The sequence below is a fragment of the Aplidium turbinatum genome, chromosome 6 (genome assembly GCF_918807975.1).
Source record: "Aplidium turbinatum chromosome 6, kaAplTurb1.1, whole genome shotgun sequence".
Lineage (NCBI taxonomy): Eukaryota > Metazoa > Chordata > Ascidiacea > Aplousobranchia > Polyclinidae > Aplidium > Aplidium turbinatum.
Window position 1 is genome coordinate 2,452,871 of NC_137477.1, and position 17,622 is coordinate 2,470,492.

At 38.0% G+C, this 17,622-nt stretch overlaps 2 protein-coding genes across 3 annotated transcripts; both read left to right on the plus strand.

The window, feature by feature from the left end:
• Positions 1-234: 234 nt before the first annotated feature.
• LOC145771769 (protein FAM200C-like) lies at positions 235-789 on the plus strand. The gene has a single exon (XM_082583501.1). The coding sequence runs from the start codon at positions 235-237 to the stop codon at positions 787-789; it is 555 nt and encodes a 184-aa protein (XP_082439627.1).
• A 1,839-nt stretch (positions 790-2,628) lies between these two features.
• Positions 2,629-17,621, plus strand: LOC145771493 (sialate O-acetylesterase-like). Of its 2 annotated transcripts, none has more exons than XM_082583186.1 (8): positions 2,629-2,761; positions 3,829-4,163; positions 11,322-11,460; positions 13,645-13,819; positions 14,447-14,595; positions 14,874-15,007; positions 15,475-15,816; positions 16,042-17,621. In XM_082583186.1, exons 1-8 carry the CDS (start codon positions 2,692-2,694, stop codon positions 16,303-16,305), a joined length of 1,608 nt encoding a protein of 535 aa, XP_082439312.1. In that variant the 5' UTR covers positions 2,629-2,691; the 3' UTR covers positions 16,306-17,621. The 2 variants fall into 2 exon arrangements, with proteins under 2 accessions (XP_082439312.1, XP_082439313.1); XM_082583187.1 differs by having other exon boundaries at positions 14,501-14,595.
• The last annotated feature ends 1 nt before the right edge of the window (position 17,622 follows it).

Here is a 17,622-nt window from a genome sequence, read left to right on the forward strand (position 1 = left end):
GTATTTTGCTGTCTCTATATTTTGCTGACACTAGTGGTTGTTTAATTATTCGGTACTCTTTTTCATCAACCTCATCACTCCAATTAACTACCTTACGTTGGTTATTAGTGTTTGCATCATAGGCTTGAAGTACAATTATGCCGTATTACTGAATCTGTCAACTTTGTCAACCTGGCTTTGCAAGGAAAAGAAATAAACGCTCTTCACTCCCATGAAAAGTTGACAGCTTTTAATATGAAAATAGTGCTGTGGGGTTCCAAATTGGAAAAGAAAAACTTTGTCCCTTTTCCAGAGCTTACTCAATTTTTGGACGATAACGAACTTGAAGCAAATAATGATATTATTGAAGTGATCAGCACGTGTCCATTATCAGTGAAGAAATCTCACATTATTTTCCAAATTTACAGGAATTTGACAAATTGCACCTTTTCATTTAACACCCCATTTGCACTCAAGTTGGACGATTTACCTTCAGAATCGAATGACATTCAAGAAGGGTTTATTGATATGATTAACGATGATGGCGCAAAACTTCTTCACGGAGAAATGCGCTGCAGTGACTTTGAGATAGAAATGGGACAGTCTTATCCAAATCTTTCCAAAATGGCTCTAAAAGTGCTCGTTCCTTTTGTAATCACCTATGAGTGTGAGGCAGCTTTTTCCACTCTACTCAATATGAAAAACAGAAACGGATTGGATGTAGTACACGACATCAGAGATGTGCTATCCAAAACCAAACCAAACATTAATGACTTAATTGCAGCAAAACAAGTGCACCCATCCCATTAAATGCTTACCGTATTTCGTAGTTTTTGCTTTTTCATTAAATGGTGTGGCTTTTGCATTTTTCCTATAGCATTCTTTGATTTTTATAGGGCCGCAAAATATCAAAATAATTGCACAGGGTCCACCAGGAAAACTTTTTAGAAAAGTTTGGGAACCGCTGTGCTAGATGCTCCGATGTCAACTATACATGCTAGATGCTCCGATGTCAACTATACATGCTGGATGCTCCGATGTCAACTATACATGCTAGATGCTCCGATGTCAACTATACAATGCTATGCTATGATGCTACTCACGTAATTCACATGGTCTGGTTACGTTTTGAACACTCCTCTCATTCCATCAGTAGTGCGCTATGTTATACCGTATACCGTATCTTCTGTCTGTGACTAAGTTTTGCTTTAGAAGTTGTCGACGTATTTTTATCATGTTGTTTGCATTGTGATTTGAAACTTGTTTATTATTGTATTCACCAGATGTCTTCTATTGTGCAATTACCGTCTGTGTTCTGTTATATTACTACTAATTGCCTATTCTCTATCACCGTCTATTCTGCAATTAGCTTTTTTTGTCATTATCATTTTCAGCCTGTGGTAGCCCACTGCTGAGTGAAAGCCTTTCCCTATTCTTGCCAATCCACTCGATCGTGTGTTTTTGTATACCAGTTTGTTGTTCCACATTCTTTGTCAATCTTGTCTCTTCATCTCATTTTTACCTCTCCTCGTTTGCGTTTCCGTTTTTCTGCACTTCCATCACCCCAGCCAGCAAAATCCGTCATTTATTCATTGATTTTTACATTGGCTCAACGACCAACGTCGAAATAATGGATTTTGATGTATGGGTATATTGCCAGACTTGGTATTCTTAAAGTTGATAAAGATGATCTTGTAAATCAAAATCAATGTCCAGTTAAATGCAATTGAACTTTTTGGAATCATAAGAAGCTTTGCATGTGTACGCGCTTGAATTGTATTTTTATGGTCAATAAACTGTGTCTCGTGATACGATATTTGAACAGCAATTGTCTTTTTAATGACCAGCAAATCAGTCAGTCATAAATACATATTCATACAAAAGAACATCTTGTGCTTTATTGGATAGCGGCTTTTGTTAAGAAATATTCACTCGTTTTGTCACGATAGTTGTTCATTATAGGCAGAGCTGCTTTGTATCCCGCGCGACGACAGGCTCTAAGTAGGCTGCAATGAAATGGTGTTAAAAGTCTTTTGTTTAAAAATGTTCCTTGTAAGGTTAGTCAGACACTCTGATGCTAACGCCGATTAGATAGCTATGTAAACCAAGGGTATAGGTCGAGGTGCAGAGCCTGATGGTCGTATAGAATATGCTCTTAGATTTCCCAAGTTTCATCGAGTCCTAGATAAGACATAAAACTACAACCGGTGGGAAAGCCCCTCGTTAGGATAGTAGGTGCTTGGGGAATGTGGAGTTACCCCTTAGTTTCCATTACACCCAGGCCTGCTCTATCCCGGGGCGGAAGTACCTGACACGGCCCCAGGTATGGATGAAATACCAGAGCAAGCTAGGCCCGAACTGTAGATTGCGCATGGGTACACCGGTACACCCTATCGTACTGGGCCTAAATTCACCGTGTTTCTCGGAAAAGCTCTCGCGCCAGAAGCTAAAGCAAAACCTGCAGTACAACGACCACCCAGACAGCAAAATCCATCATTTTTACATTGATTCAACGTCCCCACTGTCTTGGTCGCTACTCTTCATTCCAATAAAATTTGTCGTTTTTACGTCTATTCAATGTTGCCTAAAAAGAATATTGGGTTGTTAATGTGAAGAGTTTGTAGACTACTTTTGCCTTCCTGTTGTTGCAGATTAACGTTCATAAAGCTAGTGCTTTTTTCTATGCAAACTGGCTAATAACTTTAAGATAACATGTTGAAATTTGCTTTAATAGCCGTTTTTATGGTGTTTGCTGCCAAAGCCAACAAGATCCTTCTGAATTGTGAGTACATAATATATATCACATGCAAAAATAGGCGTCGATTTTTTTATTAAAGTCGACCACTTTATGGAGACAAAAATAGTTTCGTTAAGAATAATAACAGCCTAGGCTGTTGTAGGTTTATATTAAAGCAGAAAATTGTTTTGCAAAGTCACTGATTTTACTTTCAAGCGACCTCTACATTCAGGCTGGGTCGTTTTAAAATAAGCCTGTTGCAACTATAGCTTGATTTCCTTTGACCATCGTCCTCCTACAGTGACATTGCCTTGGTAATAGCCAGATCAGTACGCACCTGGTCCACACCTTACTAATGCACCTCACGGAATAGGGTGAACGGCCAGTAATTGTACGCTTATGCCCTTCGTTTATAGATTTGTTTATCTTTAACGCCCCAATCACTCAAGTGTACCACAGGCACACTTCATGTGCAGTTTAGAGAACCAGGAATTTCACAAAAACCAACGATACAATCACTTAGCCTTGCACAATGCACAGAACCTGCATTGAAGATATCCGGATTGCATTGTTTAGTTTCTTTTCAGACAAATACGTTACTTAACGTTAAACTGACGCGTTCTCAGGCAACATCTCACAAGTCACAATGGGATTGTCTGGATTGCGAACCTAATCAGGAAGTCAACACGTCACCAATTTCTTGCATTGGTTTTATGATATTTTGTGAAGCTAGTGTTGTAGGATTCATGCACATGTGTAATAGCGTCATCAAGGCAAATTAAATTCCATCATTTCACCCTTGACGAAAACCACAGAGGCCCCAGACATTGGCTTATCTCGCCCCCTCATTTGTAGACCTTGTGGTACTCTAACGTTTTGAATCGACGTCTATGAGTATATAATTATGCCGAAAATGAATCTTGCGATATTGCTTGCAATATTAATTGTGAAAAACGTGTTTGGTCAATTTCAAATCGCAATGCTTAAAATGTGTTTGACGCATTTTTCAACATGGTCATATTTGGGTATTTTCTATATCTTATGAACGTCTTTATTCGAAATTAGCAGACTGCAACGTGACTGAATATTAATTCCTATAATTTTACTTTCAGCTGATAAAACGTTTGATTTTGCCTCCTACTTCCAAGAGAACATGGTGTTGCAAATGAAACCACACCGAGCTGTCATTTGGGGCTATGGGACTGTGGGAGCCATAGTTAACGTATCTCTCTCACAAGATGTATATTCCACTAAAGTAGTCGCTGGACCAAATAAGATAGGAATATGGAAAGTGACTTTATCCTCACAACCTGCTGGAGGTCCATTCACTATCCAAGCAGTTGAAGATAATCATGGTATGCTGAGCTGGATTTTATTGAAGAATGTACTATTTGGTGATGTATGGATTTGCAGTGGACAAAGCAACATGGAATTCACCATGTCAATGGTAAGGCTGAAATAAGATTTACCGGAAATCTCGAAGTATTTTTGTTAAAAATTGCTTTAGTGGTTTCACATTGATCTCATTTTTAAATGTCGAAGCTGATAGTCATGGCGTGTCTGCAAAGGCTTTCGTCTGGCCATTTTTGGAAAACGGAATGGCAACTAAATATTACTACCAGGCTCGAAATCTCTAAATATTTTACCCGTTTCATCAACATGGTTTGCCGAGATAGATGTAGGTGCATTTGAGCTGTTTCCGCACCGGCGTTGATATTTTCCGTGCAAATAGTCATCAATGTTTTCCTTGCGAGCTTGGTGCTATGAAACAAACTGTACACAGTCTTATCAACTATCGTGCCGCCTGTTTCCACCTACCAGAACTAGTAAGACAAAAGATCAGCCTCTTTCTGGGAGGTTCTTGTATTCAGTCATAGCCGTAGGAGAGTAAAAAATTTTGGGGGGGCGAACAAAATTTGCCCAAATTTTCCAAACTTTGCCCAAATTTTGCCTTTGCAAACTTATTGTGAAAAACGCAATATTACTCACAACCTCTGAGATAGTGTAGTCTAAGAACTCCACAAATTCGTCAACTTGGCAGTGTACAAAAACACAGGCAGCAAAACAAGCCTGAATTAACTTTAAACTAAATAAACCATCAAATTGAAATAAGTCATCAAATTCAAAAAACATTGATCAACTTGGCAGTGTACTATAAAAACACAGGCAGCAAAACAAGGCTGAATTAACTTTAAACTTAATAAACCATCAAATTGAAATAATTTTCTTGTGGCACAAAAATGGTGTGTCGTGTGCCCCCAAAAATTTAAAAAATGGTTGAAAACAAAATTATTTTTTTTGTGGGTGAGGCTTGACTAAAAAAGCAAAATTACAAAATTTCAAAAAATTTGGTCAAGGTTTAGGTGCTCCACATCCCAATTGCCTGTATCCCCTTGTTGGCTTGACAATAGGGTGGATTGAAAAAAATTTTTTTTTTAATTAAAAAAAAGGGGGTTTAGACCACTGACAAATTGGCTAAAAACAATAACAAAACTGGTTTCAGGGAGTTGTACCACATATTGGCCGTTCTACCCCCCATTTTATGGGGAAATACCCCCAAAATTCTCAAATCGGATGCAACTTTGGAACTGCTGGTGCTAGGAACATGAGTTTGGTATCAAATGATGCAGAATCATAATGTTTCTATCTGCTCTATGAGGATTTTTTGCCTTAATTTCACTAGAAAAAAAGTTATGACAAAAAGCGTATATTTGACAATGTTTTGGACAAAACGGTAGCGCAGGCACAAGGTAATGGGTAAATGCACATACTGTACTGCATAATATGCAGCATCAACATATTATGTTGATGCAGGTCACAGATGACTTGGATACTTTTGCTTATTGCATTTGCAATAAATATACAGCATGGTATGCATAATATATGGTACACACTACACATGATGTAGAGAATACAAGGGTTAATCGAGAGCATGTAGGCAGTGGTCTAACGGTACAGTAGTGTGACTGGAAATACAATATAGTGCTCGTGTCATGTACACACACAGACCACAGTAGCAAGTAACAACTTTACTGCACGACCTGGGGGTTACTAACTGGACTGTTCAAAGTGTAGGTGCATAAAACAAATACTGTAATTAGTAGACATAATTGGTGATGGGTAGACTGTGATCTGCCATGAAATCATTGTCAAGGAAATACCAGCACACAGATTGATATACTCCATACTGCTGCATGTGCTAGGCAGGGCTTCTCAAACTATGGGTCGCGACCCCAAATGGGGTCGCGTAATGAAATTTTGGGGTCGTAATGAAATTCTAGTGCCGGTGGGTTGTAGTCTTGCCATGATGTCAATTGACCGCAACCGTCGGTGCGAACTGTCGAACGATAAAATATAATCAATCGTAACAATTGATGCATTGTTACGCTATCATTGCTGCAACGTGCTGACCAAAAGTAACCTTACCGCTCGCATTATGATTTCAGAGTAGCTTATCAACTAGTTTCTGAAGGAACCAGTTACAAGATTAATTGACTATGGATCAGTGGTTAGGTTCCGTAGATTCATGCGGTAACAATTGCAAGCACAAAGAAAACAATTGATAAGTCAGAAAGAAAAAGAAAATATAATGATCAAAATGATCCGTTTTAATGTCATTAACGTGGATGTCCCCATAATGCAACAAAACTGTTGGTGTTTTCTTTAAATCCAAGATGTTGAAACTTGACTTTAATCCGATCATATATTTAAATGAAAAACGTATCTGCTTTGAGACCTAGTGAAATATTTAGGAGTAATAATTAACGACTTGCTATCCGATGATGAAGACACGAAACGGCAATTACGGTCGTTGTATTGTGCTGGAAACATGTTAAAAGCAAGGTTTTCCAAATGTTCGATTGCTGTTAAAAATGTGTTGTTTCGTTCCTATTGTATGCCTTTTTATGCCTGTCAACTATGGTGCAACTATCTTTCATCCAGTAGTAATCGCTTACGTGTTGGATACAATAATTGTTGCAGAATGTTGTTTAATCTGCAGAGACGACGCAGCATCACCTCTGCATTCGTTGATAGCAATACCACAACTTTTCAAGCTCTCATTCGTAAAAAATTATACCAGTTTGTAACACGATGTAACTTGTTTTCCAATCAATGAATTTATGAAATAATGCCAACAGACTGTTAATATCAATCTTTGTATGTGGTACAATGCAACTCAGCTCTTCGGAGTTGAGTATCTGCTTTGTTTCTACATTTTATGTTTGATTGTAAAATGGACCATGTTGAGTCTGATGTAAATAAATAAATAAATAAATACATAAATGGGGTCGCATAGAAATATATTTTTCAAAATGGGGTCGCAGAACAAAAAAGTTTGAGAAGCCCTGTGCTAGACTACCTGTACTACATTGAGACTTTAGCAACCAGCACAAAAAGGTGAACATGTCAATCTAGTGGGAATTCCTTCTTGCTGTTGAATTCTTTCATAAGTTGACGAGATCGCACCTTCTGACGAATCAGTCCATCCCTTCTTTCAAAACCTACAGCATATAAGCTTGCTTTAACAGTCACTAGCTTAACAGTCACTAGCTTAACGTGACACTCCACTGCTTGGTTGCGGCAAGGATAATCCAGCCGCAGAGGTTCGTCGATGACATTGTCAAGCTGTTGATCTGCTAGCGATCTCATGATAGGTGGCTCAGACTTATGAACTGTGCCAAGCTTCACAAGTTGGTGGTATGATTTTGCTTTAGTATTAAGCTGTGGCACAAGAAATCTGCATATTGCAGGTGGCACGGCTGGTGAAATTTCCTTTCTCAGCTTTCGATTTTCATCTTCTGCTTTTTGTGAGGAGCCAACATGATTCTTGCTTTGCTTTTCCTGTGCTTGTGCACCTAAGGAATAGATTTGTTGGCCTGCTGCTTTTCTAACTTGACAGTCTTCATCACCTAGCATTCCAACAATGACATTTTCAGAGTGAGCGCATAATGCATTGCATTCCAAAACCTTCTTGGAAATCTTTTACTTATCGGCTTGGGAAGATTTCTTTGCAACATGTTGAAGAAGTTTTTTGACCCATCAGATAATGAGTTGTGGTGTTTTATTTCAAACCAAGGTGAGAAGCAAACCTTGATGCAGTACTCAGACAAGTTCATGAAACTTTTGGAAGGGTTGATTGCATGAGTGTATTTACGAAGTAGTCTACAAGCAAGTGTTAGCCACCTTGAATGACATAATTTCCCGACTGACAAAAACTGCAAGTCTTCATCAACATTCAACATGCCCAAGCACAATGCAGGCATAATCCATATATTACACTGGTAAACAAAAAAAGAATTATTTTTTGCTCCATGAACTTTGAAGACTGATTTAGAGTAATTTTGCGGTGCTGAATCCGAATCTAACCTCAGATCACGTCAGGTTTGTGAGATATGATAACAACAAATGGTTACTTTTGTCAAAAGTGGAAGATTTGGCATTGCGTTCACCACCAACATATGCAGTGCTATAACGAATGGTTAGTGTTAGACAGACCAAAACAGCCTAAGTAAGGTTACTGTACAAGCATTGCCACAGGCCTACTTAATCCTTTGTGGTTTCATGCAAACCTTTGACGGGGGGGGGGGGGGGTCAGTTATACTTTTAGCCTCCCTTTTAGATTGTTACTACTGCATGCTTAATAATGTTGCTTAGAAAACAAATTGGTATCAAAATTTATATTTGGTGTATTTCAGCTACTTATGCACGACATGGCCTGGATTTCTGCATATAGCAAAATATGTATGTGCAATAAAAGCAACGTCAAATCTTCCACTTTTGACAAAAGTAACAATTTGCTGTCATCATATCTCACATACCTGACGTGATAGGATAAATCTGAGGGCAGATTCGGATTCAGCACCCCAAAATTACTCTAAATCAGTTTTCAAAGTTCATAGAGCAAAAATCGTGTACACCAGTGTTATGTTAAAACAAGGTATTTATGGAGTATGGGGGTCGAAATTCCTGTATTTTTAACTGCAATGTGGAGCACCTAAACATTAATATTTTTTGCTGAAACTTCATATTATTGTTGTTTCAGTGAAACCTCACCATTGAAAAAAAATAATACAAAAAATATGAACATTGGGGCACACGACGCACCCTATATACAGGCCTAACTGGATTCAACAACAAATTAAACTGAGAATTCAACAATAACTGGACAGCAGTGGCTAAATATCCATGCCCTCAGATCATTTCAAAATCTCAAGGTTCGTAAATTTGCATTGAAAAAATCTAAAATGACAACCTATTTACTCATCAAACTAAAGTAACATTACTTACTCCATGCTACTTAAAACCTTGCAACCTGAAAAGAATTCGACAGTTTATCATACTATGAGCATCAAATTTGCACCTTTGAAGAAAGCTAAGTTGCTATTAATTAGTATGAATATTGATCTCATTACAGTGAAGTTGTAGCCAATGTTTTTTCATTAACATCATTACCAAGATATTTTAAGTTCATGATGAAGCAACTACTGAAATCGTAGGCACTGAACTAAAACAACTCATAGGCCTATCCTAGTATCCTATAGGTAATAGTTTCAAACTCAATCCTTGCCAGAAAATACAGACAACATCATCACCATCATACTATCTACATTGCCCGATATATTAACTGCATGAATTGGATGCCAAAACAACATAACACTTGCCTGTATATTTGATCATTGATTGCTATAATATTGTGTCATTCATGGTAAATAGCTGAGCATATTAACCCTAGGACCAGTAAACACAAACAGCAGTTAATACAAAAAATTCTTTTTATAGAAAACAATTCAACTGTAGCCCACAAAAACATGAAATCAAACACTGGAAAATTCACAGGTACTAAAACGAAGCTTAACATTCTCCACAAATTGCAACATACCAAATACAATATTTTCCAAAATTGAAGATGACACTGTTTACATTCATGGTAAAATTTTAATGTATGTCATACAAAATATTACACTATAACAATATACAAAGTTTTTAAACTGGTAAGATGTTCAAAACTCATGGTAAGATTGATTCTCTCAATAACTGGACATTTTTACAAATAAATTTATTAGTACAATATAGATAAAAAAGCAAAAAACCTCATAAGATTACCAGTACAAAGCAGGGTTTCAAAATTCCACCAATGAAGAAATGTGTATATCCTAATGATTATTAGTAATAGCTTACCTCTGCCTTCTTATTGCATTATTTTACATTTTGCAGATATGATATATCATATATATATACTAAATCGAAGCTTAATATTCTGCCCAAATTGCAATATACCAAATACAAAAGTTTTAAAATTGATGACACTACATTTAACATTTAAAAAAAATGTTAATGTATTTCATACAAAATGCAACACTATAAACAAATTCCTAAACTAGAAAGATTTTGAAAACTCATGGTAAGATTGATTTGCCCAATAACTGAACATTTTTGCCCAAATATTTTTACAAATAAATAGGCTATCATACATTAGTAGAATATAGAGAAAGAAGCAAAAAACCTCATAAGATTACCAGTACAAAGCAGGGTTTCAAAATTCCACCAGCGAAAAAATGTAGTGTATATATATCCTAATTCCAAATGAACTTCAGTGATAAGCTTACCGGTACCTCTGCTTGCTAATTGCATTTTTTTACATTGACACTCTGCAGATATATACTGAATCGTGAATCGAAGCTTAACATTCTGCCCAAATTGCAATATAACAAATACAAAAGTTCCAAAATTGATGACACTACATTTAACATTTAAAGAAAAATGTTAATGTATATATTACATACAAAATGCACATAAAGTAATAAGCAAAAACCTCATAAGGTTATTAGCAGGCTACCCAGCAAGCTTAGAAATCTCACCTGTGAAGAAATGCAGCCTATGTACATGCTGGTGAATATCGGTACTAATAAGCTTAACTTTGCTTGCCAATTATGTTCTTTTACACTTTACTTTTTGCAGGTGGTGTTGAATCGAAACTTATCATTGTGCCCAAATTGCAATACCACATGCAACAATTTTCAAAATCGATGAAAATGCATTTTACATTGATTGGAAAATATTAATGTATATATCTCATAAATTATAACAATTACGTAAAGTTTCTAAACTGGTAAAATGTCGAAATATCATGATAAGATTGATTTGCCCAAATAAGTGCAGATTTTTGCCCAAATTCGCGGCGTTTTTTTTTTTCAGCGGGGGAGCGACCGCCCCCCCTGCCCCCCCATCTCCTACGGCTATGTATTCAGTCATCTGAGATATTATTGAGTCGGCCATAGAGGTTCAGGCGATGACAATGATGTTTGTCGGGTTATTTTGCTGAACCAAAAACATACAAAACTGAGTGACATAGACGGATCAGATGTAACATATTTATTTTCAAACACTCAAATGAAAAACTGGCTGTGAGTGTTTAAAAATAAATATATTACATCTGATCTGTCGATGTTGCCCGGCTTTGTGTGTTTATGGTACAAGACAAACTCTCTACCGAAGCTCTATTGTTTTGCTTAGCTTGTGCTTAAGACATTTCACTTCTTGCTCTGGGTTAATTATTTTGTACAACTAGCCTCGATTTAAACCTTTTTGAAACATGGCATTGCAGGTGACAAACTCCACTGAAGAGTTGGCACTTGCCTCAAAATATCCTAACATAAGAGTGATGACTCCGGCTGAACGAGAGTCCGGTACTCCTTTGGACGATTTTACGGCCATTGAACAGTCATGGTCCATCCCTTCTGAAAGTAAGATCTGCATAATAAATTACTTAGGAAACGTTCAACCATTCGATTTGTGAAAGTTTTTGACATTCTTTTGTGAACTCGTAGATGACGAGAATTGACTGGCAACCCTTTAACCTTGTCGCCATACCGATGAGGTTTCAACTTCGCATATGTGATAAATCAGTGGTTCCCAACCTGGGGGTAAATTACCCCGGGGGGTAATTTGCCTGTTTTTGGGGGGTAACGAGACTCGATTTAGAAACAGTGAAGCAAGTGAAGGTTGTGAACTTTATACAGTAAAAGCGAAGGAATTGAGCAACCGTCTTTTCAAGGAACTGTGCAAGAAGATGGTAAAAAGATACGAAGCATTACTGTACCACACAGAAGTACGATGGCTGTCTCGTAGCACATAGATAACCAGCCTGGTCGAACTTCGTGAGGCTGTCCATGTTTTTCTGATAGAAAAGAAGTAAGACTTGGCTGAATACTTCTCAAACCAACAGTGGATTTCTCATTTGGCTAATATCTTTGGTGAATTGGACAAAGGCAATATTTTAATTCAAGGCAAGAATGCAATTGTGATCGACACCAAAGTAGCCGTAGCAGCATTTATCGCATAGGTTAAATTGTGGAACAAGCGAGTCGGAAGAGGCACAGTTTCAGACGCTTGACATGTACCTCGAAAGCAATGGACTTGATTTGACAGCGGTGTTGAACGGCGAGGACATAGCTGACCACTTAGGCCATCTAGCCAAGAAGATGGACAACTACTTTCCGAATTTGGACACGGCTAGTCGCGAATGGTGCACTGAGCCTTTCACATGTGATGACAGCCAGGTGGATGATGACGACTTTCCGACTAAAGAAGAATTTATCACTCTCCAAATGAACGAAGCGTTGAAACTTGATTTCAAGGGGAAAGGCTTGGAACTCCTCTGGTCTAGCAGACTCCAGGACGTACCAACATTAGCGACACAGGCATTAAATTTCCTGACATCTTTTTTAACAACGCATCGCTGTGAACAAGGATTTTCAACAGTCTTGGAAATGAAAACAAAGAAGCGCAATCGTCTGATGGATGTCGAAAGCGACGCAAGAATCGCCTTCAGTAGGCTACCAGAAAGCCCAGGATCACAAAGCTGGCGGCTGAAGTCCAGGCCCAACTTTCGGATTGAATGTTTACCATGCATTTTTATCTTGTATTCAGTATTGTATTGCATTTTGATTGTCATAGTTAGCCCTTTGAAATACTTAGCAATAAACATTTTTGTTTTTGAAAATTGATCGTGGGGGTAACCACTGTGATAAATAGTTGAATCCGGTTTTAGTGGTTTGTAAAAAAACAAACCTGATTAGCATCTTTCACGATGTGTCGTTCCAGACAGGAAATCAATTGTTTTTTACATTTGATTCTACGTCTGCAGACGTTGAACCAATGTAAAAATCGGTTGATTTGCTATCTGGGCAACATGTTTTGATAAACTAAAAATATAGGTAGTGTAATATCCATTTATTGAGTTTTAAAAAACTAAGAAACGAAGTGTACCTACAAAACACAAACCATAAATATAAAGCGAACAAAGTAGATCTGTTTCAAACAATGAGAAAACTGAGAACTGAACGCTGAACTGAGAACTGAACTCGAACTGAGAACTGAACGCGAACTGAGAAAACAATCAACGTGAAGCGCTCTAGGCAAGGAAACCAGAACGTAGGAACATATGTAGACTAAACGTAATTTTACAACATAATTTTACAACAGGTAGCAGATGATGTGTTATGATTAACTGCGTATTCCGAGCTTTTGTTTATTGTGCTCGTTTACATGCATGTTTACATGCTTGATGTAATTTGGAAAACAAGTTTGATTGATCGTTTCAAAGTAGCTTTTGCTTTGGCAGTAAAAGCTGTGGTTTTAAAGGGCTGCTACCAACTTTTTCATATTCGCAGCTGAATTTGATGCAATGGTAAAAAGTATCACGTTGATGCATTTATTCTTATTGCAAAGCTTTCGTCACACATATGTTGTATACTTCATCGGTACATTTTTTTACACCGCTCCCCTCTATCCGGAGTGTAATAAATTGGGTGGGCATAATTGCCGATGGCTTGGTACAATGAGAACCTCCCCCGATACTTGGATTCAAGTATGCGACTCACAATTTTCTTATTCAAATAGAATTAACGCCTATTTTCTTACTCTAGAAACCCTGGGCGGAAGTGAGTGGACATATTTTTCAGCAGTGTGTTGGCTGTATGGGCGCAACCTTTATGACCAATTAAAGATTCCCATTGGTTTAGTTTCGCCTAATTGGGGAGGGACTCCTGTTGAAGCCTGGTCTTCCACCACGGCCTTGAAAGAATGTGGCCTCGATAAACAGTAAGTGAGTTGAAATTACTATTCTTTTTTCCATCATCATCTTCAAATTCTGTTTCGCCCCCACTGATAGGGGTGGCCGATTCTTTTCTTACAGCGATTGTCTTTACTCCTGTTCTCCAATTTTTTTTATGAAGTTCGGTCCTGACTATGCATCTCAGTCGTATAAAGAATGTTCTTTATTATATTTGTTGACATTCTGGTGATCCACGAATCTTGCAGTAGATTTTGCTAAATCATGAGACTTCCTTGAAGTGCGTTGCGTAAATGCCCTACTCACGCTGAGAATTGAACCAGGGTTGCTTGATCTTGCTGCGAGAGCGTTTTCCATACTCTCAGTGCCAAGTTTGATGGTTTTCATTTCGGCTTCTTTATGACACTCCTTTATCAGTCGCCATCTCCGCTTGAAGCAAATTACCCATCAACATGAGTTACTTGTTTCCAAAAGTGGCGATTTTGAGCTAACTTGCCCAGTGTCGCCAAATTGAGTCCGGTCCATGTTTAAATGTTGTCTTTCCATCGTTTTGTTTGTCTTCCGCGTTTTCTTTTTCCTTTCACTTTACCTTCTCATGGCAGTTACTTAAAATCAAAACCCGCCATGTCTTAAATGGCCTTTCTTGTTCTGCTTAGGTCAGCAATGAAGAAGCCACAGGAAGAAGAAACCTACCTTTTTCCTTGGGAAAGCACGATTTCGCCACCCCAAAATAATTCCGTTCTATGGAATGCTATGATCCATCCTTTACTGAAGATGACTATGAAGGGAGCTATCTGGTATCAAGGTTTGTTTTCTGTTGCGGACCTTTTGTAAAATTTAGTTGAAGACGTTATTTTGACCAAACAAAATTGTTTTAATTCAGTTTGATCTGAATACTGGAAAGAATTATTTCTACTTCTAGTAGTAGTTGCACTGATTATATTTGATAAACGAGAAATTAAAAAAATAACAGTAACGTGTTTTATTCTTTTACTGACGTATCGCGCATCCTTGTGAACAAGACAAGCTTACAGTTGACACATTCATATGGAGGTTTGCTAGGCTCAACCGTCTGTGTTGCAGGGGAAGCAAATAGGGTCTACCACAACGAGCAATATGCCTGTTCGTTCCCGGCCATGATAAGCGATTGGAGAAAATCTTGGTACGAAGGAACTGGAGGACAAACAGATCCACAATTTCCTTTTGGATTTGTTCAAGTGAGTTACTTCTTTTATCGATACTTTATGTATTCTGTGCATTGTATTTCTATTGGATAATTAGACCCAGCTCACTTTGTTTACTTTGAACGATGCAACTTTGGTTATTCTGTTGCTAACAAAACCTAGCGACAACACAGCATTGATCATATGTCGCGCCTTTATTTGCCCTTTTTTCCATTCTTTTGTTACCTTAGTTTTACTTCAACAATTTTCGATGTCAATCAATCAGAGGGTTACTTGACCTATCGCCAAAAGCAGCTCGCAGTTTTTTTTCTTCTCTTGTACCAAAAAAAATGCCGTGCCGATTGGCTACTAACATTCTGTTCCATTGTTTACTAGCTTTTACTGTATTAGGCTATTATCATTATTATCATTTTCACCATCACTATCTTCATTATCTTTAATATCATCATTGTCATTATATCTTCCATGCAGAAAGACAGCCATCTTCATTTGTCTTCCAGATTGCGCCTTACTATACAACGGAAACCCGACATTATCCTTTAATTCGTTGGCGGCAAACTGCTAACTTTGGTTACGCTCCAAACCCGAAGATGCCAAACACGTTCATGTCTGTTTCTATTGACCTGGGTGATCCCACATCGCCGTATGGAAGTATCCACCCCAGGGATAAACAAGATGTGGCTTCCAGGCTGGCCCGTGGAGGCCTGAACGTCGCCTACATGCGACCCGTCGAGTATCAAGGCCCCTTTCCTGAGTCCACCATGGGGTCGGACAATGGGGATGTGGTGATTGTCTACCCCAACTCCCAACAGCTCGTTGTTACTGAAGAAGGCAACTTCGAGGTGATGATGCTTTTGAGTATTAGCGGTTATAAGAGCATTTGTTTGAGTGAGCACTACTTGTGTTGTACTAATTTCACTTCATTTACGAAAAGAATGAATTTTTATCAAAGTACACTTATTTGAAATTTGGTGTATCGTAGTATTGCGATAGTTTTTATTTATCACAACTCACACTCTGTGGAAGAATGACAGTTATTGTCGTTTATGGGTTTGTTGTAACTGCAGGTATGCTGCAGTTATTCGGACTGTAACGTTGAAGATGTTCACCCCACCCCCAACTGGATATGGGCCCCAATAACCGCCTCTACCCATCGCTTTGTGGCAGTGAGCGCTGTCAGCTGCATAGCAAATGGAGGCCGGGCCTCTCATATTCGTTACGCTTGGAAGAACGCGCCGTGCGACTTCAAGAAATGTTCGGTGTACAACGACTTTGGGTTGCCAGGACAACCATTCTACCTGGCAATAGACGACATAAGGAAAGGTCATTAGGGAAGGAAAAAGATGCTGACGCGGCAATTCTTTAGAACAAACCCATTCATCAAGTTGATTCAATCTTTTTCCAACTCATAAAACATGATTCTTAACATATTTTTGATCATTTCTGGTATCTCAAAGATTGAAATATCAATCATTGAAGATTTCTATCATTTCTGATTCGATTTCAAGAATGTATTTGCTTGTTAACAGTAGGTTTCATCAGAGGGTATCCTAAGGACTACGTAGTTCTATCTTTGATCATTTTTCCTGGGGCTAGAGCCATACCAGCGGTGACTGCCCCCTTTTAGTTTCGAAACTATCACTGTTGGAAAACAGATGAATAGCGTCATCGGCGATCAAACAACTCTTGATTCCGAATTAATTATTGTATAGCTTTGGTAGAGAGATACTTTTTGAAAACCATAGACAGATATAAAGCTGTTATCAATTATCTGTCTATAATAATTAATATGGGACAGCTGATTCTAAAGTGGCCCAAGTCAAAACAGTGATTTTGAGATAATCGAGTTTGGAGATTCGTGCTGTGGTGGACATTGTCGCTGAAGGTTTGCAATCTTTATTAATCTTCATTAGGGCATACAACCTGTAAAATAAAGATCGCAAACCTTCAGAGGCAATGTTTGTCGTGGCATGGGTCTTTGAACTTGATGGTCTCAAATCCACTTTTTTAACTTGGGCCACTTTAGAATATTATTGTTTGGCGATTGTTTACGATTTTTAGCCATTTTCTTGCTTTTATTATGATTTATATCACCTGTATCTTGTACATGATGTACATGTACATCATATCATGCACATCATGTCAATATACCTTAAAAGGTCTTGCTCTAGCTGTTGTCTACTCCAAGCACTTGTCTGCAGTCTTTGTTTTTATTTTGCAAATAATGTTTTTAAATGGTAATCAGTTGATGCTTTAAGAGCATTGCAAGCGCATTGTTCGTGGCTTGTCATCCTGTGCTGCATCTGATCGTGAGTGTTTTCATGAAAACACCTTGGTTTGATTTGTTTGGCATTTTAGTTTAATATTTGTTTATTCATGAATTTGGACGAAAAAATCGTTCTTGAGATCTTTTGCTAACTCATCTGTCAAAAGCTGTCATTTTTACATCGATTTAACGTGGCCAGATGTTGAAGCAATGTGAAAAATCAACTTTGGTAGCTGACAATCTGTGCTGCAAGAGTTGCCATGTCGAGTTTTGTTAGAAGTTGAAGTGTTACTTCTAAGAAAGTATCTTTTGCAGTATTACCTTACTTATTTGTAATTTGTCTGCTCTTTGCTGTAATTTTTTCTTGTGCTTTTGATTCAGG